Source organism: Chelonia mydas, chromosome 1 (genome assembly GCF_015237465.2).
Source record: "Chelonia mydas isolate rCheMyd1 chromosome 1, rCheMyd1.pri.v2, whole genome shotgun sequence".
Lineage (NCBI taxonomy): Eukaryota > Metazoa > Chordata > Testudines > Cheloniidae > Chelonia > Chelonia mydas.
In genome coordinates this window covers 161,816,473-161,843,286 of record NC_057849.1, presented here as the reverse complement: position 1 = coordinate 161,843,286, position 26,814 = coordinate 161,816,473, and the positions used below count along the sequence as shown (strand labels likewise).

At 42.7% G+C, this 26,814-nt stretch overlaps 1 protein-coding gene across 2 annotated transcripts in view; it reads left to right on the top strand.

Annotated features, from left to right (window-relative positions):
- IFNGR2 (interferon gamma receptor 2) overlaps positions 1 to 23,806 on the top strand; it is a 40,239-nt gene extending 16,433 nt beyond the window's left edge. For both annotated transcript variants that reach the window (XM_027826045.3, XM_027826046.3), the window contains 5 exons: positions 1,491 to 1,666; positions 6,550 to 6,686; positions 10,378 to 10,528; positions 14,025 to 14,182; positions 22,355 to 23,806. In XM_027826045.3, coding sequence (XP_027681846.1) covers positions 1,491 to 1,666; positions 6,550 to 6,686; positions 10,378 to 10,528; positions 14,025 to 14,182; positions 22,355 to 22,549 — 817 coding nt within the window. In that variant the 3' untranslated portion in view covers positions 22,550 to 23,806. The remainder of the gene's footprint in view (positions 1 to 1,490; positions 1,667 to 6,549; positions 6,687 to 10,377; positions 10,529 to 14,024; positions 14,183 to 22,354) is intronic.
- Positions 23,807 to 26,814: the final 3,008 nt, after the last annotated feature.

Sequence of the window (26,814 nt, the reverse complement as noted above, 5' to 3'; positions counted from 1 at the left end):
TTTATAGATTCATAGATACCAAGGTCAGAAGGGACCATTATGATCATCTAGTCTGATCTCCTGCACAACGCAGGCCACAGAATCTCACCCACCCACTCCTGCGAAAAATCTCACCTATGTCTGAGCTATTGAAGTCCTCAAATCATGGTTTAAAGATTTCAAGGAGCGGAGAATCCTCCAGCAAGTGACCCGTGCCCCATGCCACAGAGGAAGGCAAAAAACCTCCAGGGCCTCTTCCAATCTGCCCTGAAGAAAAATTCCTTCCCGACCCCAAATATGGCAATCGGCTAAACCCTGAGCATATGGGCAAGATTCACCAGCCAGATACTACAGAAAATTCTTTCCTGGGTAACTCAGATCCCACCCCATCTAACATCCCATCACAGGCCATTAGGCCTATTTACCATGAATATTTAAAGATCAATTAATTTTCTGTTGTCTTATCTATTCTTTTCTTAATGTTTTCTTAATGTTCGCTTTTTTTGACTGCTGCCGCACATTGAGTGGATGTTTTCAGAGAACTATCCAGAATGACACCAAGGTCTCTTTCTTGAGTGGTAACAGCTACTTTAGACTCCATTTTATATGTATACTTTTGCAAACATAATCCCATGTGCATTACTTTGCATTTATCAACATTGAATTTCATCTGCCGTTTTGTTGGCTAGTCACCCAGTTTTGAGAGATCCTTTTGTAGCTCTTTGCAGTCTGCTTGGGACTTAACTACCTTGAGTAGTTCAGTTTTGTATCGTCTGCAAATTTTGCCACCTCGCTGTTTACCTCTTTTTTTCAGATCATGTATGAATATGTTGAATAGAACTGGGCCGACTGCAGATCTCTGGGGGACACAACTATTTACCTCTCTCCATTCTGAAAACTGACCATTTATCCCTACCCTTTATTTCCTGTCTTTTAACCAGTTAGTGATCCCACGACAGCTTACTTTGCTTAAGAGCTTTTGGTGAGGGAACTTGTCAAAGGCTTTCTGAAAATCTAAGTACACTATATCCACTGGATCCCCCTTGTCCACATGCTTGTTGACCGCCTCAGAGAATTCTGGTAGATTGGTGAGGCATAATTTCCCTTTACAAAAACCATGTTGATTCTTCCCCAGCAAATTATGTTCATCTATGTGTCTGACAATGTTGTTCTTTACTGTAGTTTCAACCAGTTTGCCCGGTACTGAAGTCAGGCTTACTAGCCTGTAATAGTTGAAGGCATTCAGCCTCTGGAATTACAGAATGTCCCCTGCCTACCTCCTAAAGTTTTTAATTGGCTACATTTTGAAAAGAGTTTCAGGTGCTTTGAGAGAAGGCGTTGCATGGTTATAGAGTAAAACTGCTTGAAAGTTGTACTTTTATATTAAATGTCGATTCTTTAGAAACCGGCTAGGTGTAAAGAATATTTCAGAGAGCGTTTTCTATCAGTTGTACTAGATGCAGCAGCGAGGCAATTCCACTGACTTATTCTTTCTTCATTTTGTATTGCAGAATGGCCTGTGATTGTTGGGAAGAAATTAACTGCACAAACATTACAAAGACTGAATGCAATTTCACACATCCAGATATCAAAAGCTTTTGGACAATTACTTTACGTGTTAAGGCTGAGCTAGGACAAGTGAAATCTGACTGGGTGGAAACAAATACATTTGTAGCAGACCAAAACAGTAAGTCTCTTATGATCTCAGCCTCTTACCTCCTTACAGAAAATATTTCTGGTAATTGTTGTTATTATTGTGTCTTAGTTTTCTTCACTTTGTACAGTATGTGAGAGAACTCAAAAGAGACGTGATGGGACCTGTTGTGTTAGGAATCTGTTTTTAAAATCTATTTCAGTTTATATTTGCTATGCCAGTGGTACAGATACAGAGACCTAGTAGAAACTGGTATCTGTCAACTTTTCTGTAATGATGTTAAAACAAGTTTCTCATCTACACTGAACTATTGTCAGCACCAGTTGATGGGGGAATCTGTTGATGACAACTAATTTTTCTAGATTGAATAGAGCCCAGGAGAGCAATAACTTAACTTTTTTATTTTCCTGTAGATTTTGGGCTTTTCTGCACATCTAATTTTGTGATAACTCCTAAACACATTTTGGCACCAAACGCATATAATTTCAAAAGTACCTACATTATTCCCTACTTGTATAGTATAAAGGGGTCAGGGTTATACAGTATACTCCCGTTTATCCAAAACCCTATAATCTGAACTTCCACGTTATCTGAATCCCTTCCTTGTCCCCCAGTGTGAGATACCTGACCTCTGCAGCCTCTTCGTGCTGGGGGACAAGGCAGAGATTCAGATAATAGAGCAGAGATCCCCAGCCAGGGTTGTGAGGAGGAGGACAAGCCCCTGGCCATGGCTCCTGCCCTTTTAATTATTCAAACTCAAAATTATCCAAATAAAATCAGTGTCCCCTGTGCTATTCAGATAACGGGGAGTATACCATACTGACAAAATCAAGGTTAATTTGGTGGCTGCATGAACACATTTAACTTTACCATTTAGAAGTATCCACGAGTTCCTTTTTTATGGTTAGTTTCTGAGGTAGGAGGAGATTCAGTGGTGGGTTTCCTTTATTCAAAAGTTAAGTCTGAAATAATGTTTAGCGCAGAAGAGAGTCCTTCATTATTCCCTCTTATTTCCCAACCTGGGGAATGGATCCTGTGGGTGGGGGCATCCAACTAGCTCAAAGGAAGTGCAAAGTGAAGGAGAGGCTCGGGGGCGGGGGAGGAACTGCATGATTCCACGCCTACCCCTTCCCCGCTTGTGTATCCAGTACTCTGGGTACTTTTCAGTGGCCCCTTGAAAGCCAGCAGCCTTCTCATGTGACACCTCATGTAGCCAATCCTAAAATCAATTCCTGTAAACTCAGCTGTTAGCCTTCTAGCTTGTGTGTATTTTTTCCTATGGCATTCAAATCAGCCATGTAGATCACACCCCAGATCATGTTTCACACTCTGAGCGGTGAGAAAGAGAATATACTGGGGAGAGTTACTTGCCAAGTGAAATGTACAGAAGAGAGGACACATTAAAGGAGAGATAGCAGTTGCAACTGTAGTAGGGCATGATGCAAGAAGAAACTAAAAAGTTCATGATCCAATGTATTAAGAAGAGGGCCAACTTTCCACAAAATAATTTTGAGCAGAGCAGAACCATTTGAATGAAGCAGGGTGAAGTTTTATTATTTTTGTTTTTCTGTTACCATAGCATGGATGACATTGCAACAAAATGAATCTAAACGTGTCCTGCCATTATAAAAATAATAAGCAGAGGTTACAGGAAAGGATCCGTTTTCTCTTGTGTTATGCTAGGCTGTCTGACTTTTTTTCTAGTCTTTTAACATTTGTTTTTTATATATTTGTAAAATAGCCGTGTATAGAGCTCAGAACCCCATTGTATTACGCACTGTGATACAAATTAGTTAAGAGTCCAGGGCAAGTCACCTTTTTTTCTTTATGCCATGCTATAACAATAATTAGGGATAAACTAATTGCTTGGTAGTCTTGTATTTATACAGGAAGGTATGTTTTAGCAGTTCACTTCCAAACTTTGGTGACCAACAAAATGTTCAAAAACCAGTCGGAGAACACTTCAGTCTCTCTGGTCACTCGATTTCTGATCTCAGTGACTATCCTTCAACAAAAAAACTTCGAAAACAGACTCCAACGAGAGACTGCTGAATTGGAATTAATTTGCAAATTGGATACAATTAACTTAGGCTTGAATAGAGACTGGGAGTGGTTGAGTCATTATAAAAAGTAACCTATTTCCCCTTGTTTATTCCCCCCCCCCCCCCCCCCCCCCGGTCCTCAGACGTTCTTGTTAGACCCTGGATTTGTGCTGGAAATGGCCCACCTTGATTATCATACACATTGTAAGGAGAGTGATCACTTTAGATAAGCTATTACCAGCAGGAGAGTAGGGTGGGGGGAGAGAGAAAACCTTTTGTAGTGATAAACACCCATTTTTTCATGGTTTGTGCGTATAAAAACATCTTCTGTATTTTCCAGAGTATGCATCCGATGAAGTGAGCTGTAGCTCACGAAAGCTTATGCTCAAATAAATTGGTTAGTCTCTAAGGTGCCACAAGTACTCCTTTTCTTTTTGCGAATACAGACTAACACGGCTGTTACTCTGAAAATGTTCAATGGGAAAATTAAAATATAACATACGAACGTAAGTGTGACGGGTTCGGTCACAGGGACCCCATTGGGACTGTCATCTGATGTGCTGAGACTACCTCTGAGCCCGTTTTCCCTGGCAGCTTGGGACTTCAGTACCCTGCCTGGTTGAGCCAGACACGCTAGCTTGCTGCAAACACAGACTCGGGTCTGAACCACGTCCCCCACAAGCTGCAGACTTAACTGAAAACAGCTTAAGAAGTGCTCCTGTCTCTAGCACCCAGACACCCAGTTCCCAATGGATCCAATCCCCAAATAAATCCATTTTACTCTGTATGAAGCTTATACAGGATAAACTTATAAATTGTTCACCCTCTATAATGCTGATAGAGAGAGATGCACAGCTGTTTGCTCCCCCAGGTATTAATTACTTGCTCTGGGTTAATAAGAAAAAAGTGATTTTATTAAATACAAAAAGCAGGATTTAAGTGGTTCCAAGTAATAACAGACAGAACAAAGTAAGTTACCAAGCAAAATAAAACAAAAACATGCAAGTCTAAGCCTAATGCTGTAAGAAACTGATTACAGATGAAACCTCGCCCTCAGAGATGTTCCAATCAGCTTATTTCACAGACTAGACTCCTTTCTAGTTTGGGCCCAATCCTTTCCCCTGGTACAGTCCTTGTTCCAGCTCATGTGATAGCTAGCAGATTTCTCATGACTGCAGTCCCTTGTTCCATTGCACCCCCTTATACATCTTTGGCACAATGTGGGAATCTTTTGTCTCTTTGGGCCCCCCCCCCTTCTAAATGGAAAAGCCCCAGGTTTAAGATGAATTCCAGTACCAGGTGACATGGTCACATCTCCTGAGGCCCCAAGCCTTCATTCTTCCGGGCCTCACTCACAGGAAGACTTGCAAGTAAACAGAGCCATCTACAGTCAGTTGTTCTAGTTGATGGGAGCCATCAAGATTATGAACCACCATTAATGGCCCACACTTTGCATAATTACAATAGGACCTCAGAGTTATATTTTATATTTCTAGTTTCACATACAAGAATGATACACTTATACAAATAGGATGACCACACTCAGTAGATTATAAGCTTTGTAATGATACCTTACAAGAGACCTTTCTCATGAAGCATATTCCAGTTACATTATATTCACACTCATCAGGATATTTTCATAAAATCATATGGAGTGCAACGTCACAATAAGACCCACTTCTTTTCCTCTTCAAGCCTTGGCTACACTTGGAGTTTGCCCCAATCCCAGCCATTGAAGACTAGTCACAGACGTAGCTGGAGCAGTGCAAACTCCTAATGTAGGCAGGCATAGCTGCTATTCACACTGGTGGGGCCTAGCCTTGCTTGAAATAAATGTAACCTGCTGTAGTGCAAATAGCAGCTTTGCCTGCCTATACCAGAGGTGGTACCAATGCATCCACACCTGTGGCTAGAACCAGCATAAATTCCTAGCTATAGACAGGGCCTTGGTTCTCCTTTTACCATGTTGCATGCATCTAACCTCTCCTCCTTGCTTGCATCTGTCTTCTCATCCTTCTTCCTCTAGAATCTTTTTGCTTTCTTTTTCTCCTTAGCAATCGCAGCATATAACAGTAGCGCCATGTTGAAATACAGCAGCACTTCACAGATGCAGCTGGCTGTGAAGTGAAACTGAGTGGGGTTATAACATCCTCGTCAGTTTCCTTTTGCGGCCTTCTCCACCTGTACATAGACTTTGCGCATGAGACACTACTCTGGAGTTGATTGCCTGGTCAAGGGGTGTCTGTGAGAGAGACTACCGATCAGAAATAATAATAATAATTAATAAGCACATATATGGTGTATTTTTATCTGTAGTTGTTAGTGCTTTGCAAATGCTGGTAAACTTCCTCAGTTTTATCCCCAGTGGATAGAGTGAAATGATTTTCCCAAAATCACACAATGAGTCAGTAGTATAGCCAGTAATAGAACCCACATCCTTTGACTCTAAGTCCAGTGTCCTATCTGCTGGAACAGATGAGGCTCCTTTGCTGGGAGGCAATATGGGAAGCCCAGAATGCATAGCTGATCTGGCATTTTGAAGGAAAAATTTAAATCAGATTAATGTCAACAAGGCTATGCAAAAGTCGGAGTGAACTGCAGATAGATCCTACTACAGCTTGATAATTTTTCAAGATAAAGTAGACAAAATGATTCTTTGTATCATTTAAATTCACATAAAAAGCCAATATTTAGTGCTATGAAGCTATTTGAAATAATTAAGGAGTAAATGTATTTGAACGATTTATATCTCTTCCAAATAACAGGCTGTTGTATTCAGTAATTTCTTATTATGCATCAGATCATAACTAGTAGGAAATTTGCTCATTTTTAAAAATTCCAAATGTTCATCTATTTTTTTTTGTTCATTTTCAGCTACTATAGGGCCTCCTGTTATAGTAAATGTGGATTCAACACCTGATTCGCTTTTCCTTAGCTTCGTGCCCCCTGTAAAAGAAGATACTTTACAATATCTTGTGCGCTACTGGGAGAAATCAACAAATAAACAACATGTAAGAATTCTTTTTATCTCTCTCCTTTTTTTGGCAAAATGGTAGAAAGAAATGGAGGGCAAAGTTGTAATATTGACCTTTTTTCCAGCAGAAAAGAAGCTTGTTAGTTAATTGAAGGGAAGTTAATCTAATTTGGGCTCAGATTTATTAACTGTTATTAATTGAATGGATGTAAAGTTTTCCAAAGCCCTTAAGTGACTTAGGAGTCCCATTTTCAAAAGTGATATGGGCTCCTAAACACCTTCATCATTCTGAAAATCAGACTCCTAAGTCACTTAGGCACTTTTGAAAATTTTACCTAGGACCTCTGAGATTTTTCTCTCTCTCAGGCCTTGTTTGGACTGGGAATTTCAGCCACTTGTGTCCAGTTACTGGAGTAGCTGTGCTGGTTCAAATCAAAGCCTTAATGCAGACAGGTGCAAAACTGCTTCAAGACCTGATTTGTGCAGTATCAAGAAAGGTGAGCTGTGCCAGTTCAAATTGTGGCCTATGGGTAGGGCCCTACCAAATTCACAGTCCATTTTCGTCAATTCCATGGTCATAGGATTTTAAAAATTGTAAATTTCATGATTTCAGTTATTTAAATCTGAAATTTCCTGGTGTTGTAATTATAAGGGTCCTGACCCAAAAAGGAGTTGGGGGGTGAGGGGGATCGCACGGTTATTGTGCCGGGGGGGCGGGGGGGGGGGTTGTGGTACTGCTACACTTACTTCTGCGCTACTGTTGGCAGCGGCGTTGCCTTCAGAGCTGGGCAGCTGGAGAGCGGCGGCTGCTGGCCGGGAGCCTAGGTCAGAGGGCAGCGCTGCTGCCAGCAGCAGCGCAGAAGTTAGGATGGCCTGGTATGGTATTGCCACCTTTATTTCTGTCATGCTGCCTGCAGAGCAGGGCCCTCAAATCAACAGCCGCTGCCCTCCAGCCACCCAGCTCTGAAGGCATCAGTGCAGAAGTAAGGGTGGCAATACTGCGACCCCCCTAAGATAACCTTGTGACCCCCTGCAACTCCTTTTTTGGTTAGGACCACCAATTTGAGAAACACTGGTCTCTTCTGTTAAATCTGCATAGTATAAGGTAAAAGCACACAAAAGACCAGATTTCACGGGGAGAGACCAGATTTCATGGTCCGTGATGTGTTTTTCATGCCCGTGAATTTGGTAGGGCTCTACCTATAGAGGTTTTGCAAACATATGGTGTACACCAAGTCACTAGTGTAGTTACACTTTTGTCAGGGCCACCAATGGCTATAAGCAGGGCAAATTCCCAGTCTGGACATGCTGGCTTTGGTTGAATAAACTGCCCACAAATGAGGAATTTTTGTTTTAAAGACATATACTGATTTTTTTCATAAATGAAAAAATCCGCCCCGGCCAGAGCTGTCCCATCCGTAGGGCAGACCAGGGCAACCACACTGTCGCAGCTCACCTTTCTTGATACTGCACAGATCAGGTCTTGTAGCAGGTTTGCACCTGTCTACATTAAGGCTTTGATTTGAACCAGCACAGCTACTCCAGTAACTGGACACAAGTGGCTGAAATTCCCAGTGCAAACAAGGCCTGAGGTGCTTCGGACGGCGTGGGGAGTCAGGGTGGCCCGGGGGGCCTGGTGCCGGCAGCAGAGGTCGGGCCCGTGCCCCACACTCACTGGCCGAGGTGTTTTGTTTCTTTTTGTTTCCTGCAGCCCCCTGGGCTCTGTCTCTGTCTCTGCGGCAGCACCGAGTGACCCGGCCCCAGCCTGTTCCGCAGGCTCTCGGTGTCACCCAGCCACTAGTGCCTGGGCAGGCTGCCCCTGCCCCTGCCCTTCCGCCTCAGACGGACCCTTCCCTTTTCCGGTGGGACCCTTCACTAACACAGGGGGTCACCTAGCACAGGTGAATGCCAGCCAGTAGTCTCCATTGCCCAGCATTGGTGTCCCCCCAGTGTCCCACACCTCCCCCTTCCACTGCCCTTTCTCCCCTCTCCCAGCACTGTGTCGGGTCCTCCAATGCCACCTCTTATCACCCCCCCTGCCTCAGGGTCCTCCTTGCCTTTCAGCTCTCCAGCCTTGGGGTTCCCCTCCTTGCAGTACCAGGACCTGGGGTCCCACAACTCTGATCTCTCCACCACCCACCAGGACTGGGGTCCTCCATCCATCTGCTTTTCCGCCTCCTCCCCCAACCCCCAGAGAAAACAAATCTTAGAGCCCCTTCTGAGTACTGGAGGGTCCTGGGGGTCCCCCAGCATCAGGGCACATATAGGCCTGCCAAGAGCCACCCAGTTCCCGAGACATGGGCTCTCAGTGTTGCGAATGTGTAATCACATTTAAAAAAAAAAAAAATCTACTGAGGGTAGCAAGACCATATGCACCTGGGAAGTGAGTTTTCTGCAAGGAAGTCCAGGAAGGTGGATTTCAGAATCTAAGCAGTGCGACACTGATCGTGATCAGTGAGATTTTTTTTTTTTTTTTAAATTATATGGACTTCATTATTATTATATTATAGTTCTTTTCTATAACAACATTATAATTATACAGCTGGGCGCTATCAATATTTAACCTGCGGCCAGCAGCTGCCCTTGAAGTTCACTGTAACCAGATTACATCTGTATAAAAAATGTTAAGGTGGGCCCCATACAGGCTGATTTTCCCCAGTCCCTGCACCCCCCTAGGGACGGCCCTGCCTCTGGCTTTCCAACTACTTACCCTTTTCATTTCAGTTAATGAACTGAGCTTTTTTTTTTTTAAAAAAAAGACAGACCATGTCTAGGTTAATGCACCTCCCTCCTTTCCCAGAAAAATTGAGTTTTCTGACACACTTTTAACATACTCCCCTTCCTCTAGCTGACATACAGATGAAACAGAACTCAGACCTCATGTCATAACTTTTAGCTTTGACGTTAAGAATTAATCGAGTTCTTAACTGAGCTACCCAGCACTGAAAAAGGCAAACTGCTAGCTTTGTTAGGACTGTGGACATAAGAATGCATTTAGTCTTGCCCTACGGTTCTCCCTGCTAGCTCCATTCTTGTGAGTAGGCAAAGAGATAAGTTGGTGAACAGCATGATCTTCACTGGACAGAACTTTGTCTAATTCAGTTCTTGCTGTCTGGGGCCAGTGGCTCTAGTGTCAAGAGTGGAGTGTTGATGCAAAAAGAACACCATATTTGCATCTGTCTTTAATCCCTAGATAATGGTTCTGGGCATCCTAGCCCAGAACCTGGTATTTTAAAGCAGCAGATTTGTTTTTGCCGATATTTTTGTTTTGTTGTTTTTCCAACTCCTCCTCCTTCCAAATCACCATTTACTGCAGGTATTGGCACAAAAATACTGCAGACTTTCAGAGGTTCGAAGGGTGTTTTGTGTACAGTGAAATTTTACATTATTTATTTCGTGAATGCAAGTAGGTTAATCATGTCCGTGGTAGATGGGGAGCGTAAATAGCCAGATTTTGTTTCATTAAAGCAGAACGCCTCTATTTAATAACATTTGCATTTAAAATGCACTGCAATAAGAAGCTCATACAGTTACACTACTTCTCTTGCATACTGTATAAATGTTAGTTATGAAAAATAATATTGTGAAGCTTTTGAATGGAAACTTGTGATTTCAAGTTGATTGTATTGAAGAAAATTCTTAATAGAAATATGGTTTTTGTAATAATATTATTTGCAATAACATATAAATTCACTTTTTTTTTTTTTTTTTTTTTTTTTTTTTAACAGGAAACAGAATGGACCAAGAATACCCGAATCGGACTTCTGAATCTAAAGCAACTGACAGAGTATTGTTTTCAAATACGAGCAAAAGTCCATATATTACATGACAACATTGGACCATTAAGCAAAACTGATTGTCACAGAACTGCAGCTAGTGGTATAAATCTTACTTCATGAACACCTGTTTTATCTCTTGTGTAGTGAAACTGGTATAAAACTTGAGTCTTAAATGGCTAGCTGTTTTAATTTACTTTATCACACAACCAGTACCTGTCTTCAGTTCTAAAAGGGCACTGTTTTTTAAAAAGAAAAGGAGTACTTGTGGCACCTTAGAGACTAACCAATTTATTTGAGCATGAGCTTTCGTGAGCTACAGCTCACTTCATCGGATGCATACTGTGGAAACTGCAGAAGACATTATATACACAGAGACCATGAAACAATACCTCCTCCCACCCCACTCTCCTGCTGGTAATAGCTTATCTAAAGTGATCATCAAGTTGGGCCATTTCCAGCACAAATCCAAGTTTTCTCACCCTCCGTGCCCCCCCCGCCCCCCCCAAACTCACTCTCCTGCTGGTAATAGCCCATCCAAAGTGACCACTCTCTTCACAATGTGTATGATACTCAAGGTGGGCCATTTCCTGCACAAATCCAGGTTCTCCCACCTGGATTTGTGCAGGAAATGGCCCACCTTGAGTATCATACACATTGTGAAGAGAGTGGTCACTTTGGATGGGCTATTACCAGCAGGAGAGTGAGTGTGGGGGGGGGGGGGGGGAAGAGGGGCGGAGGGTGAGAAAACCTGGATTTGTGCTGGAAATGGCCCAACTTGATGATCACTTTAGATAAGCTATTACCAGCAGGAGAGTGGGGTGGGAGGAGGTATTTGTTTCATGGTCTCTGTGTATATAATGTCTTCTGCAGTTTCCACAGTATGCATCCGATGAAGTGAGCTGTAGCTCACGAAAGCTCATGCTCAAATAAATTGGTTAGTCTCTAAGGTGCCACAAGTACTCCTTTTCTTTTTGCAAATACAGACTAACACGGCTGTTACTCTGAACACTGTTTTTTAGTAGTTCAAGAACATATTCTCATTCATTTTCACATAATGAGTTTTTCAGCAGCTCAGTAAATGAGAGAGTAAACCAGAGCATCTGCCTCCCTTTCCCCACCCCTCCTAGATAGGATTTTTTGTTTGTTTGTTTTTGATGGGGCTATTAAGGTACAAATATAAATATATATTGGTATTCTAAGGGGAAATTACTTCCTGGTAATTCCTTTTCTGACCTTGGGTCAAATTTGTTTGAAGGAAAACTCACCATGTCCCTCTCTGCCCTATCCCGTTCACCTGATCCCGGGCTCTGCCATTGTATGGAGAACAGGGGCAGGAGAAAGAGAGGAGGGGTGAGACAAGGTTGGGGATGGCAAGGACAATTCAGAAACCAGTAAAGTTTGGTCTCATCTATACTGTTGGCCACAGTGTTAGAATCTGGTTTGTCTGTATCTGAGCTTAAGCCTGGTTTTAAACTCTGTTGTAAAGCCTGTGTAGATTTAGGCCTTCATGTTATGTCTCATACTCTAACCTGGAGGAATCACCTCTAGGCATGAGAATACAGAATAGGCTCCATGCTCACATACTCCTTTTTCAATCCTCTCCCTACACAAATGTGTCAAACAAGGTGCTGCTTAGGGCATGATCCTGCAAGATGCTGAGCACTCTGGCTCTAACCTAGTAAAGCTCTTAAAATACAGTAACTCCTCACTTAACATCGTCCCTGTTTCTTGTTACATTGCTGACCAATTAGAGAACATGCTCGTTTAAAGTTGCCCAATGCTCCCTTATAATGTTGTTTGGCAGCTGCCTGCTTTGTCCACTGCTTGCAGAAAGAGCAGCCCGTTGGAGCTAATTGGTGAGGGCTTGGAACCAGGGTGGACCGGCAGCCCCCCTAGCAGCTCCCCTAAGTTCCCTATGCAGCAGCTGTCCAGCAGGCTATCCACTGCCTGGCAATTCAGCTATCCCTCCCCCCACTGCCATGTGCTGCTCCTGCCCTCTGCCTTGGAGCGGCTCCCGGGAGCCTCCTGCTTACTGTGCAAGGGGGGGGGGGACGGGTGCTAATGTCAGGGTGTCCCCCTGCTCCTGTGACCCATCTCCTTAGAGCAGGGGGACACACGACAGGGCTCAGGACAGAGGGAGCGTGCTGGCAGAAGCTGCTGTCTTAACTTGCTGATCTACTTAAAAAGGCAGTTTACTTGGAGTGGGGTCGGCATACTTAAAGGGGCAAAGTGTGTGTGTGTGTCTCACACACACACACACACACACACACGGTGTCTCTCTCCCTCTCTCTCATGCATGCACGCACGATGTGTGTCTCTGTCTCTCTCTCTGCCATGCTGTCTCCCCTCCCTCCATTTGTGCTGGCTTGTAGAGTGTGAGGTTACATTAACAACAGGGCTGAGCTGAGTGCTAGTTCATCACTTAGCAGTAAGGCATTCCCTGGGAAATATCCCACCCTCTGACTCCTCCACCTCAACCAAGCTTCACAATCATCATTGCTGTGTACAGTATTCAATTGTTTAAAACTTATACTCTGTGTGTGTGTGTATATGTGTATATGTATATGTATATGTGTGTGTGTGTGTATGTGTGTATGTATATATATATATGTATATGTATATATGTGTATATATATATATATATATATATGTATATATAAAAATAGTCTTTTGCCTGGTGAAAAAAATTTCTCTGGAACCTAACCCCCGCATTTACATTAATTCTTATGGGGAAATTGGATTTGGTTAACTTCGTTTTGCTTAAAGTAGCATTTTTCAGGAACATAACTACAACGTTAAGCGAAGAGTTACAGTATGTTCTTAACTTTAAGCATGTGCGCACACCACTGGGACTACTCCTATGTTAGTTAAGTACATGTTTCAGTGCGTGAGTGCGTTAGCAGGGCAGAGTGGATGAATTTAAATAAGAGTTAAGCCTCTGGGTCTGCCATTCTAGTACCTCACACTGAATCATTGTTTCATAGAGCAATGCAAATTATCCAGGGCAAATACACTAATATTAATATTTCTTCTGCTTAGTGGGATTTGGATCTCAGCCTGTGAATTTCTACATTGTTTGGCTTAAGATAGTAGTGTTCGTTTTAAACAAAATTTTGAGAAGAATGAGACATAGCATGATGTACTTGCTATTGATGTTTCTCCTCCTCTTCCCAGCAATTTTTGATAAAAGTTCGTGTTTCCCATAGCTCTTTTACTCCCATGTTAAAGCTGGAGAGTATCATTTTATTTTGTTTTTTGATAGTGTCTGTCACTGTCATGTCTAAGGTTTGATTCTAGAAAAAGAGTTCCATGTGCCTGAAATACACGTTTAGCACCTCTGGCAGAAGCTACGCATGACCTGTAAGTTATGCAGTAATACTGCCGTGCACAAGAGGTGAAGCTTCTGTGTTGTTGTGTTAAACAAGGGAAGTCTATAAAAGCCTCCTGCTTATTATGATGCAATTTAAATCCGTATCCAAAACAATTGATTAGTTGTCACATTAAAAAGTTATCAAGACTCGTTGATAAACTTGACACCTGTGGAGTAAAAAGAAAAAGCTTTTGATATATATACATTTTTACTTCTCTCTTTTCAGATGCAACCAGAGCTGGATTTGTTGTAATAATATTTGTTGCAGCCACAGTTACTGTGGTGTTTTCAGCAATTGTCTGTTTCCTTTTTATTCAGAAATTTCATCAAGTCGTTAAATATTGGTTTCAGCCTCCTTTTAAAATGCCTCCACATATTGAAGAGGTAGGTGTTTTTTGTCTTTTTGTTTCGCAGAAGAGGTAGTGGTGTGACTGGAATGAACTGGTTAGGTTAGTTGAGATCACATAGAAGCTACAAAATATTAAACTCTTGCCTGTCTGAGTTTACATCCAAACTCCATAAATGCAGTATAGCTTGTTGTTTTTCATATTTAGTGTGGCTGTAATATAACTCCAGTTTATGCCATTTTACTTAGCTGGAATCCTTTGCTCACTCTGTACTTGCTCACTCTGTACTTAAGTACGGATATTGTGGTGTTCCTTTGTGTGAAACTGTCATAATATGAAAAAAGGAGATTCAATTTTTTGTTTTAAAATAAAAATATTGATTAATCAGCAGACCAATTCTTCACTACAGAACTGAGACCAAATTGCAGGTGTTACAGTATTAGTAGTTTGGGGGTTAAGTAGACTTTATCGCTCAGGTACTGAATTACAGGGGAGCATGTGCCATTTTAAGAGTGGACACCAAATATCAGAATCTCTGAAGGCCTTGGGAGATGAAAGGTATATGTGGGGGCGGGGGCGGGGGGATTGTTTTGGGTGGGGGTTTGTTTTGTGTGGTTTATTACAATTCACAGATGAATGACGAAAGATGCATGTGACTTTTTTTTTCTGGCAGCTCATGCATCTCTGTACTGAAGAACATTTCAGCTGTGTTCAACTTCCTCTTTTTACGTTTTAAACAGGAAATGTTTTTCCATTGATCATGAATTAAAATTTATGGCTTGAGACATCTTCCACATCATGTGTTTAAACATTTCTACTATCAAAAACAATCCTTTGAGCTAGGGTGCTTTTGTGATTAAGGAACTGGATCAGGACTTCAGGATCTGGGTTCAGTTTCCAAGTCTGCTATAGATTTCCTGCATGACCTTCGGCAAGTCATCATCATCTTCATTTTACAGATAGGAACTGAGGCAGAGACAGATTAAGTGATTTCCCACCTCAAAAGGGTTTTGTGAGGAGAAGTTTAATAACGTTATGCAATTAGATATTATTATTATTATTATTATGATGGGGGGGCACATAAGTACCTAAATATGTTCACTTTTTAAAAATACACATTATATTATGGAAAGGACGGTAAGAGTTATTCTGTTTTCTAATGCTTACTCTCCATCAGAATTTATAACCCTTAGTGTGGAGGTCATTAGGATTCCAACTGGATAGTAAGCAGCAGAAATCAAGCGAATGCTTCAGCAACAGTGAACCTGTTTTCAGGCAAATAACACTGATAATGATACATAAATATTACAAGCAGAATTGTTTCTAAATGTTTTCCAAGAGGGGTTATCTGGCCTAGTGCTTTTCTTCCTCTTACATCTATGGATATGTGAAAAGATTGTCATTAGAACAAGTTACCATAGTTAATATATGGTAGCGGCTTCTGTTTCATATGTATTCTTTTTTTTTTTTAGCTTTTCAGAAAGTCACACAGTTCCTCCTTTTGACCAAATTCCAGGCTTTCATTTGAGTTACAGGAAGCAGATTTGATATTTTCCCACTCCTCTGGTGTAGCAAAAAAAATCACAAACTGATTATTTCTTGAATTCATTAAAATGTACTTATTTGCTCTTCCTGTCTTTAAAATCTACTTGTAAAAATTATTTGAATCAGATTAATGCCAGAGGTAAGAAAGTCATAAAATAACTTTAAATTGTTCCTTGTCCCTACCCTGTCACCTATAATTAAAACTATATTAATACAGAAGCCAACTAAAATGTTATGTCATGTTGTAGCTTGTAACATTAGGAAAGTTTTTGGCTTCTAGGCTTTCTTACTAGCCCTGGAATAACTCCTCAACAATAAAAATTTTGTGCTCGGCTGTCTGAGGTGCTCTCACATCTTCTGTTCCCACTGAAATGTATTCAAAGACACAAGATCAGATTTCTAAGGAAAAAAGACCTTTCTCAGATCTAAGAATTTTTCCTTGTTTCCCTGGATTAAAAATCCACACTTTTTAGTACAAGGCTGTTTAATTTATATTTTGCATTTCAAATTATATAGGAATAGTATTTTGTTAGGGTTTGCAGGTAACAATATGGGAAGGTGGAGATCTAATCCAGCTTGCACTGTGCTGAAAACTTTGTGTTCTCATTTGCCCTGTCAGTATTTCAGACCTCTTTCTCAAGAGCCTCTCAGTTGTTAGGCCCATCTGTGTTGTGCTGTTGTGCTTGTTTTAGGCCTTTTGTTTGGTGGGGTGGTAGTGAGATTTGTTTATTTTGTCCTGGGACAATCTGCTTAAAGCTGACATTCATCATTAAGTTGGGTATGCTATTATTCTAGTTGCATACATGCATTCATAGTGTCTGGTTGCATTTTTATAAATCCAAAATTCCACGAGTTGTCTGTATAAAGTGATAGCGAATAGGTGTCAAAAGGTGTGTAAGAACAAAAAAATCATATCAGCCTGGTCCTTGTCCAGTATTAATCAATGTAAAGCAGAGGTGTAGCCATGGGTGGGCCTGAGTGGACCGCGGCGAGCCCACTTAGCATCCAGGCCCATCCAAATCGGGGCCGGATCCCTCCAAATCCACAGGCTGGGACTCCTGACCCCAGCTCAGTGTCCGACCGCGTCCCTCTCCTGCTGGCTTTTAAAACAGTGCTGCCCTGGTCTACAGCCCCAGTGCTAGTCCCTCGGGGGTGGGGAGGGGCGGGCAAAGGGAGGTTGCCTCTTGGGGGCAGGTCGGGCAGGGCTAGTGCTGGGGCTGGAGACTGGGGCAGCAGCGCGCATCGCCAGCAGGAAGGGGATGCAGCCAGTCTGACAGACACCGACTCGGGGTTGGGAGGGATGGATGGAGCTCGAGCCCTGGTGGGGCCCTCCTGCCCATGGGCGTGCCCCGCAGCCTGTGTGCCCCGAGTGGTAAGGGGTGATGGGGGGAGGTGAGCCCCCCCATCCCTCCTGCTCCCCCTCTGCAGGGTCCCCATCCCTCCTGTCGTCCCCCCGTGCCCTGCCCAGTCATTGCCCGCCCACCTGCCCAAAAGCCAGGACCCACCCAGGTTTCCTGTCTTAACAGCACTGAAGTAAAGTGCATGAAACTTTTGTTTGCTCCACATGAGCTATCGAGAGGTGAACTTCTGGTGGCAGGCACGCAGCCTGATGGCAATTCTGTAGTGCTTTATACTGTGTATAAAATATATTAGCTATATTACAGCCCAGTTCCTGTACTTGACCACCCAGTCTTAACATTTGAGATGTCAGTCAATTTGAACACCCACCTGTGAAATTAAATAACTCTAGCTAATAGAATACTGTGATTAATCAACATATAATGTACTCTATTGACGTGCATTATATTGATGAATATTGATGAAGAATGTATCATTTGATATTTTGACTAATTCAGCAACTAAAAGTTTCCAACTTAGAGCTCTAACACTTAAATTTTGTTACATTCAAGTGTGTTGGTGATGTCAAAGCTCTGTTTGTAGATGACAGGCTGTCAAATGGTTAATTTTTGGTGAGTTTTGCTTTTAAAAGATAGTTGGAGTAGGTCATGTTTGAAAGTTGTGTTTCATGACAAGTGTCTCTAAGATGGGAAATGAAACAGGCTTTTAAAACATTTAATGGTGTGTATTGATTAAACTGGTTGTCATAATGGAAACCTTTTAAACAATTAGAACACTGTTTTTTGCTGAAAATAACAGTCAAGTCTGAGCTAATCAAGTTAGGGAAAAAACACGTTAGTTTGCTGTACTGTTGGTTTAAATACTTTGACCTTTGATTTAGTTTTGTTTTGTTTTTTAAAAAAGCTCTTTGCATTTATCAACATTGCACTAGTACTGTGTTTCTATAAAATGAGTCACAGGTGTGCATCTATGCTCACAAGTACAGAGTCTGATTACTGTGTACATGTGATTATTATGTTTCCTAGCAGCCTCAAGTTCTGTGTGACGACACATTTTTGAAAGGACTACTTATAAAGCTTTGGTTTTTGTAATGTGACTTCTAAGTAGAGCCAGCTTTTAAAGATCACCCTCTCCAAATTACGACACTAAAAATTGCTCCATATATATATACTGTAAACACAGTACAGTTGTGAAATGTGTGTTAACTACGTAGGTAGAGTGAAAGTAAGTTAGGATGCTTCTATAGTAAAGTGATATTTTAACATTGAGAAATTCCTATTCTGGGTAGATAAAGTAGTAAGAAACTACAGAATGCTCCTGATGCATACATGGCAAAAGTTACAAAGTAGTTAGAGGCTGGAAAATCCCTATAGAATTTACTTTCATTTTGCCTTGCCAAGTTTTCTCAGCTGATATCAACAGATTATAAGAAATAGAATGGAAGTTCCCCAGTTCAGTATGAAATGAAAGATGCTGCAGGTTTTTTCTGCTGTCTTCCAGTAAGCAACAGAATCCCAGTAAATTTAACAGAAAAGTACATTGGGACATTTATGGTCATTTAAAAATGATTAATCAGATATCTGATTAACTTCTCAGAGTTATTCCTGTCATCAAAAGTAGGAATGATTCTAATATGAAAATACTGTAAGGCCAAATCCTGCAGTCCCAATTCAGGCAACATTCTTAGTGACTTCAGTGACTGAGGACTGCAGGATTTGCTCTTTAGTTTGTGTGGATTTGTTTGCATAAAAAAAAATCTACATTACAAGAAACATTTATTAATATTTCAAAGTCAAGCACTCAGAATTTGGGAACTACCCAAAATAAGGTTGCTGGTGCAACTTTAATTCAACTCCCATGTACATATGCATTTTGATGATAGTCTTTAATTACATGATCAAACATGACTTTTTCCACAGAATCTGTCTCATTCAGTGAGTGGGTTATTAAATATTTCTTTTTATCCCCCCTCATTCTGTGTGTGGCCCCAGGCTTCATTTGCTGCACACCCTCAAACTCTGCTTTCCCCATAACATCTTTAGTGCTTCACTTCAATGTATTTATCTTCACCACACTCCTGAGATGAGTGGGTGATATCCCCATTTTACGGGTGGAGAGCTGAGGCACAGAGAGAGTAAGGCCAAAATTACCAAGTGTCCACTAATTTTGAGTGCATAACTGAAGACTTATGAGGGCCTGATTTTTCAGAGAACTTGGCATTTTTATAGCATGTTGTGTTGAGAACACAGCTCCTATTGAATTCAATTGCTGGTATGAATGCTTTGCACTTCGGCATATCTGGTGCCAAGTGGCTCATTTCAGGCATCCAGAAATGGAACACACAGGCTTGGTGTCAATTACCAACTTGTGTTGGTATAACTGTTACACCTGGGAGAGTTCTGTGCCACTGTGCATGCATAGAATTCATGTCCCCCGCAGATTTCTTTGCTTCCCTGCAGAAAAATGACTTTCTGATGGGGAAGCAAAGGATTGCTCTTGTGGCTTTCAAGTGACCCTCCCCAGTAGTATGTTTTGGGTGCCCAGGGCAGCCAACAGAGAGGTAAAACACTGTGGGGCAGAGGACGGGACTGGGGAAGTCCTGGCTTGTGGCTCCTACCCTGCTCTGGGCTCAGCTGCTAGTCCTGGCAGAGTTGGGGAGGACGGGACTTCCTCTTCCCCTGCACAGCCGGTATCCAGAGTCGGGTCACACCCACCTCCAGATTGTTTCCCAAGGCTCCAGGAAGCTCTGCAAACTCTTCCCCCGCACTTCCTGTGCCCAATGCTCCTCAGCTACAGGGGGAGGGATCACTGTATGGGGAGCTGCTCCCCCATCTGCCCAACCCCCGTGCATCCAGACCCTCCCACTGAGCCTCACCCCCACCCCCCTGCACCTGGACCACCCTGACGAGCCACCTGGATCCCCACCCCACTGAGGGCCCCCCCTGACCTCCCCTGCTGAGCTACAACCATCTTCACCTGGACCCCCCTGCAGAGTCCCATTACCGTTGCACCCAGAACCTCCCAACAAACCCCTATGCATCCAGATCCCCACACAGAACCCTCTCAACCCACACGTGGATTTCCCACCCCACCCCCGCACTAATCCCCTCCACACTCGGAGCCTGCCTGCCTGCCCGCACCTGGCACGAAGGGGAAGGGCCCTGGGGTGTTGCGCTGTGTCAGGATTGGGTGCAGCCTCACACCACTGAGTCCGTGTCCCCGGGGGGCGGGAAGCTGAACAGTGATCTCCCACCTCTGTGAAGCCAGTGGTCTGTGCTTCCTAATGCCATGCTGGAGCTTCCATATTTATTTGACAAATAACATTTTGAAGAATTTAAAAATATTGTGAGCAGAATTTTTAATTTTTTTGGCACAGAATCCTCTCCGGAGTTAACTGCATCATACAAGGGTATGGAAAATCCTTGCCCCCAAGCAACAGAGGCAATATTTTGAACCCACTCCTGTAATAAAAAAAAAAAAAAAAAAAGAGAGAGAGAAATCCTGGCAGAAATCTGGAGGGGGCATGTGACCCCACGTGTCCGTCCACCCCACGCACATCACCTCTGTCAAGCGACATAGTTATGCCGGCCTGACCCTAGAATAGACAGTACTATGAACACAGGAGGGCTTCTCCTGTCAACATAGCTATCACTTCTTGGGGAGGTGGAGTACCTACACTGATGGGAGAAGCTCTCCTGTCGGTGTAGGTAGCATTTTCACTAAGCACTACAGTGGCACACTAAGTGTAGACAAGACGCAGTTAATGGCCACCTGTGAAATGTTTGGATTACATGACTACTCCAGTTCCACATAGGAACTCTGTGGCAGAGGCAGGAAAAGAATCCAATTCTCCAGAATGCTGTTCAGCTTCCCTAACCGGGACAGGAGATCATCCATTCTCTTCATGAAATCCCCTGCTTCATTCACCACACACCCTCCAACTTCTGCTACAAACAAGGCCCGAGTCCTGTAGACAACAGTCTCATGCACTACACAACCCTGATTCATTCCGAGAGCAGAGCCATCCTGTGCACTGAATGGGGAAGGGACAGGGGTGGAAAACATAGCATGTGATCATGTATTTAAATATTGTATCATAACACATATGTACAGAAGGGCTGAATTAAGGTTACAGTCAACCTTCATCCTGGGATTTCCAAATTTCGGAGTGCTTGACTTCAGAGGCACCCTAACGTGCTTTTAGTGTAGTATTTTTAATGTAATTTTCCTAATCTTTAAAAAATGAGGAAAAATAATTCCATCATGAGGAAGCAGTTTACCCCCACTTGGGTCATCAGCAGGGTTCAGACCTTTAGATCCGCAGCACAGAACTTTATCACTTGAGCTGTTATCCTCCCTGTGGGCCAATCAGTAGAGGGGGATGAGCCACACATTTTGCCAATGGGTTTCGCAGCGATCTTCTGACAGCAGGGGAATGTAGACATTTGGGAATCCTGGTTCGATTCCAGATTCTGTAGACTAGTGATTAGGTCCTTCTTTCCCTGTAGCTTTAGCCCAGCTGCCATTGCCTGTCTCTAGCTCCCTTTCTCCCTTCTCCCCTTCCTCTTGATTCCTCATCCATTTGCATTCCAGTGTTTGTTTCGTCCTTCTCCATGCTGCCTGGGTGCCAGCAGGAGGATCACAGAGACACAACATCCCTGCCATTCTGGTGTTCAGTGCCACAGCAACAGCTAGGAGAAGCAGTTGCTCAGAAAGTCCTGCTGAGCCCCCTGCAGCCCTTGGGATGGAACATGCTCTGAGCAGATGGAATCGTCAGAGAATTTAGCTGCCAAACTCTAACAAGCCTCTACTGAGCTTCCACAAACAGCTTTTCAGGGGCTTATATTTTGGCCAAATTTGGGTGAATTTTCATGGGGATTGCAAAAGGCACACCCCTGGCACCGAGGTAAGCCCTCCCTCCAGGCCAAATTTCAGGTCCCTGCTCCAAAGCACAAAAGGGCAAGAACATCTCAACAGAACAGTTGCAAGAACATTTTTAACATGTGCAAAACACATTTTTCTGTAATCTCCTTCTTGGAAATGGCTGAATTTTTTTTTAAACTCCCTCCCCCGCACCATAATCAGCCTGAAGCTGACCCAATTAAAGTATGGCAAAATTATAAACAGCAGAAAATAGGGTATTATAATGAAGTAGTGTTGGGTAACCTTAATTTATGGGTGGCACTATCAGCTCCGCATATAAGTACACGTTCCTAAACCATATAGCATAAGATTGGTCTGTTACAGCATTTGTTCTGCAGAGTGCATTATAACTAATTATTGTTTTTTGCTTTTTTTTTTTTAGTATTTAAAGGATCCTGGAATGCCTGTTTTAGAAGAATTGCAGAATAATTGTGCTGAGGAAGATCCCTGGGACTCCGTGTCAATTGTTTCCAATGCAGAAGGAAGTCAGGCACTAGTAAAGGACACTCTGAACACACATGTTCATTCAGACAGCAGATCTATTGAAAGTGGAAAGAACTTCATTACATTGCGGTAGAAGGACCTGTACCAGTGCCTTGATGCTATAGAAAGATGATAGTGTCACTGTCGACAAACCAAGCTGTGGGAGTCTTGACTTCCTGAGAACATTGTGTAACCTTGAGTGGGGTTTTAATGGTTTCTACTGCAATTCACCATATGAAGTCCCTTCTCCACGAGAGACTTTTTAAAAACGGATTTGAATGTGAACTGGAAATGAGCACTAAAAGAGCAGGGAAAGGACAACAACATGGTTGGAGTAAAATGGCTGCATCTGAATATCTTTGCAGAAAAGACTGCACTATTACTATGAACAGTGTTGATTATTAAGTTGATCTAGGTTCTAACGAATTTTAGTGGACCGTAGCACTTTATGGTAGGATATAGTACTAGAAAGAATTTTTCAGGGAGTTAGTAGATTACTGCACCATGAATGATTATATAGAAGTACTGATGAGCAAAGATCAATAAAGTCTGTCCCTTAGCACACAGTAAGTTAGCACTCAGAAAATGACTCTTAAAATTTTATATATGAAAAATTGGTCTAAGTGTGGTGCTCTATATCTGCAGGAAATAGCATGTTTTCAGGAATCCATTTTGTCCCCCTTCCCCCATTTTTTGTGTGTTTTTTAAAAAAAAAAAAAAAATTTGTTCCAGTAAAAGATGAAAAATTTATATGAGCTGAGGAGAAACCAGCACATAATTCACTCCCAATTAAGGAACCGTCATGGAAGGAGTGCTTACAGGGACAGACAGGTTGGATCACTTCTCCTCTGAGCCTTCTGATGCTTGCACAACAATGGCATTAATTTCTTCTACAACTGCAGTGTGGAGATGCTCTCTCTTAGGCGTCACATCCTTTACAGTGAAATGAACTCCTAAGCTTGTATCAGACACTAAAATATAACAAGTTTGGCTACCTGGAGAGCCCTTCCAAAAGTCATTCAACAGAACTTGTCAGGTTTTGATGCACATGAACCAAAGCTTTCTGTGTAGTCAGAGTACACGTGGGCAAGATGTGTCAAACATAGAGTTTACCCACAGCTAGTGGACACGAAGAACAAAGCCATGTTTCTCTCACCTGCTCAGGCAAGTTCTGACTGCTAGTGAAGACAAGACCCGGGATATGGAGTGTGGCTGTTTGGAGAATGAAGCATCTGAAAATTCTTTACACCACTTCATCATATACGTGAAAATCTTGCTGTTAAAAATCCTACAGTGTGTATTGGAATATTATTTGTATGGACATTTTAATAGAAATTTAAATATGGAAAAAGTGGTTTAGGGTGTTTTTTGTTTCCCAATGATTTTTTTCCTTCAAATTCCATGTGGTCATTTGCTGTTCCTTTAGGATCTAATCAGTGCCTAAATGAGGAAGAAAGGACTTCTTTCATATGACCATTATGAAGAGCAGAGGTTTATGTGCAGGGATATGGTAAGTTAGCATTATAGAATGCCCTTTTAGTGCCTCTCTTCTTCATTTTCCAGGTTGACCCTTTATTCATATGAAAATAAGCTTCAGTTATGGTTCTTGACAGAATTTAAAAATAAGCACAGTGGCATTCTGCTCCTGTCTGGGATGGGGAGAAGTGCTTGTGTGGCTCTAAACTTAAAATTCTGCTCACTTTAAACAATATATATGATCAAATGTGACTCATCACTTTCAAATTCAATGACTTCATAAAACATTTTCCATACATCCACCTCACATGTTTAACTTACTGCTTTAAACAAGATAGTGTTTTTTTTCCAGTTCTGGTAATGTGGTCTACGTTAAAGTTGTTATCCTTCTGATTAAGGCTAAGATTTAGTCACAGGTATTTTTGGTAAAAGTTATGGTCAGGTCACAGGCAATAAATAAAAATTCACAGCCTGTGACCTGTCCATGACTTTTATCAAAAATACCTCTGACTAAATCTCTACTTCTAGGGCCCCGATTCTTGGGGGGCTTTCTACTGGGGAGAGGGGAGGGGCTGCTCCAGTGCTGGGGGTTGACTGCCCCCCAGCTGCCACTCTCCAAACACCCTCCAGGTACCCCTGGGGCTGCTGCTCCAGCCACCCCAGGACTGCTGCTTGGGCAGTCTCCGGGACCAGCTGCTGCTCACTTGGTCCCTGTAGCCAGCTGACCCTGAGGTCAGCTGCTCAGGTGGCCTTGAAGTCAGCTGTACCAGCAGTCACGGAAAGTTATGGAATCCGTGACTTCTGCGGCCTTGTGAAAGAATCGCAGCCTTATTCATGATCATTATTAATAGTTGATCATGTTAAGTTTCTTAATGAATTGGGTGGAGAGGAGCTCAGCTATTTTATTTATAAAACCATCCAGCTGTGGTGGTACTGGTAATTCAGTATTTCATTACATTACTAAAAGGGAAATGTAAACAACCCTACACAATCCAAACATTTCACCTTAATACATTCAATTCTATGTAAGTTTTTAACCACACTCACCACTGTATTCTCTCAGCACCTACCAATAGTGCATTAAGCAATGTGACTACACATCTGTCACAGGCTGGTTGGTCTCTTATCCTCACCCCAATTTCTTTGGGGGTGGGTCTCAGCCACCCACTGCTGTTAGTAATGGGGATCTTCCTGCCAGGCTCCACCACCCTATCTTCAGTTGAGGGGATGGGGCCTTTTCACCTCTATTGTGACCTGGAACCAGGTGTCCATCCACCCCACCTAGTTACATAAAGGGAGCCAGGATTCAGGGAGTGCTGAATAAGGTAAATGTGACAGAGAGAGGTAGGAAGAAGGGCAGGTTCAATAAGAGTGGGCAGCTGAGAATGAAGGGAATCAGAAAGGGACATTAATGGAAGTAGAAGTGGAGGGGAAACTGAAAAAAGGCTAATGTAGTGCCCATCTTTTAAAAAGGGAAGGAGGAGGATCCGGGGAACTACAAGCCAGTCAGTGTCATCTCAGTCCCTGGAAAAATCATGGAGCAGGTCCTCAAGGAATCAATTTTGAAGCACTTTGGGGAGAAGAAAGTGATCAGGAACAGCATGGATTCATGCCTGACTAACCTAATTGCTTTCTATGATGAGATAACTGGCCCTGTGGATGAGGGGAAAGCAGTGGACTGTTATTCCTTGACTTTAGCAAAGCTTTTGACACGGTCTCCCACAGTATTCTTGCCAGCAAGTGAAAGAAGTATGGGCTGGATGAATGGATTATAAAGTGGATAGAAAGCTGGCTAGATCATCAGGCTCAAAAGGTAGCGATCAATGGCGCCATGTCTAGTTGGCACCCGGTATCAAACGGAGTGCCCCAAGGGTCGGTCCTGGCACCAGTTTTGTTCAGTATCCATTAATGATCTGGAGGATGACATGGATGCACCCTCAGCAAGTTTGCAGATGACACTAAACTGGGAGGAGTGGTAGATACGCTGGAGGGCAGGGATAGGATACAGAGGGACCTAGACAAATTAGAGGATTGGGCCAAAAGAAATCTGATGAGGTTCAACAAGGACAAGTGCAGAGTCCTGCACTTAGGATGAAAGAATCCCATGCACCGCTACAGACTAGGGACCGAGCGGCTAGGCAGCAGTTCTGCAGAAAAGGACCTAGGGGTTACAGTGGACGAGAAGCTGGATATGAGTCAACAGTGCGCCCTTGTTGCCAAGAAGGCTAACAGCATTTTGGGCTGTATAAGTAGGGGCATTGCCAGCAGATCGAGGGATGTGATCGTTCCCCTCTATTCGACATTGGTGAGGCCTCATCTGGAGTACTGTGTCCAGTTTTGGGCCCCACACTACAAGAAGGATGTGGAAAAATTGGAAAATGTCTAGCGGAGGGCAACAAAAATGATTAAGGGACTGGAATACGACTTATGAGGAGCGGCTGAGGGAACTGGGATTGTTTAGTCTGCGGAAGAGAAGAATGAGGGGGGATTTGATAGCTGCTTTCAACTACCTGAAAGGGGGTTCCAAAGAGGATGGATCTAGACCGTTCTCAGTGGTAGCAGATGACAGAACAAGGAGTAATGGTCTCAAGTTGCAGTGGAGGAGATTTAGGTTGGATATTAGGAAACACTATTTCACTAGTGGTGAAGCACTGGAATGGGTTACCTAAGGAGGTGGTGGAATCTCCATCCTTAGAGGTTTTTAAGGCCCAGCTTGACAAAGCCTTGGCTGGGATGATTTAGCTGGGGATTGGTCCTGCTTTGAGCAGAGGGTTGGACTAGATGACCTCCTGAGGTCCCGTCCAACCCTGATATTCTATGATTCTATGTGCAGTAGTGTCTTGTTTTGATAGGATGTTTTTTGTTTTTAAAATATCTGTTATG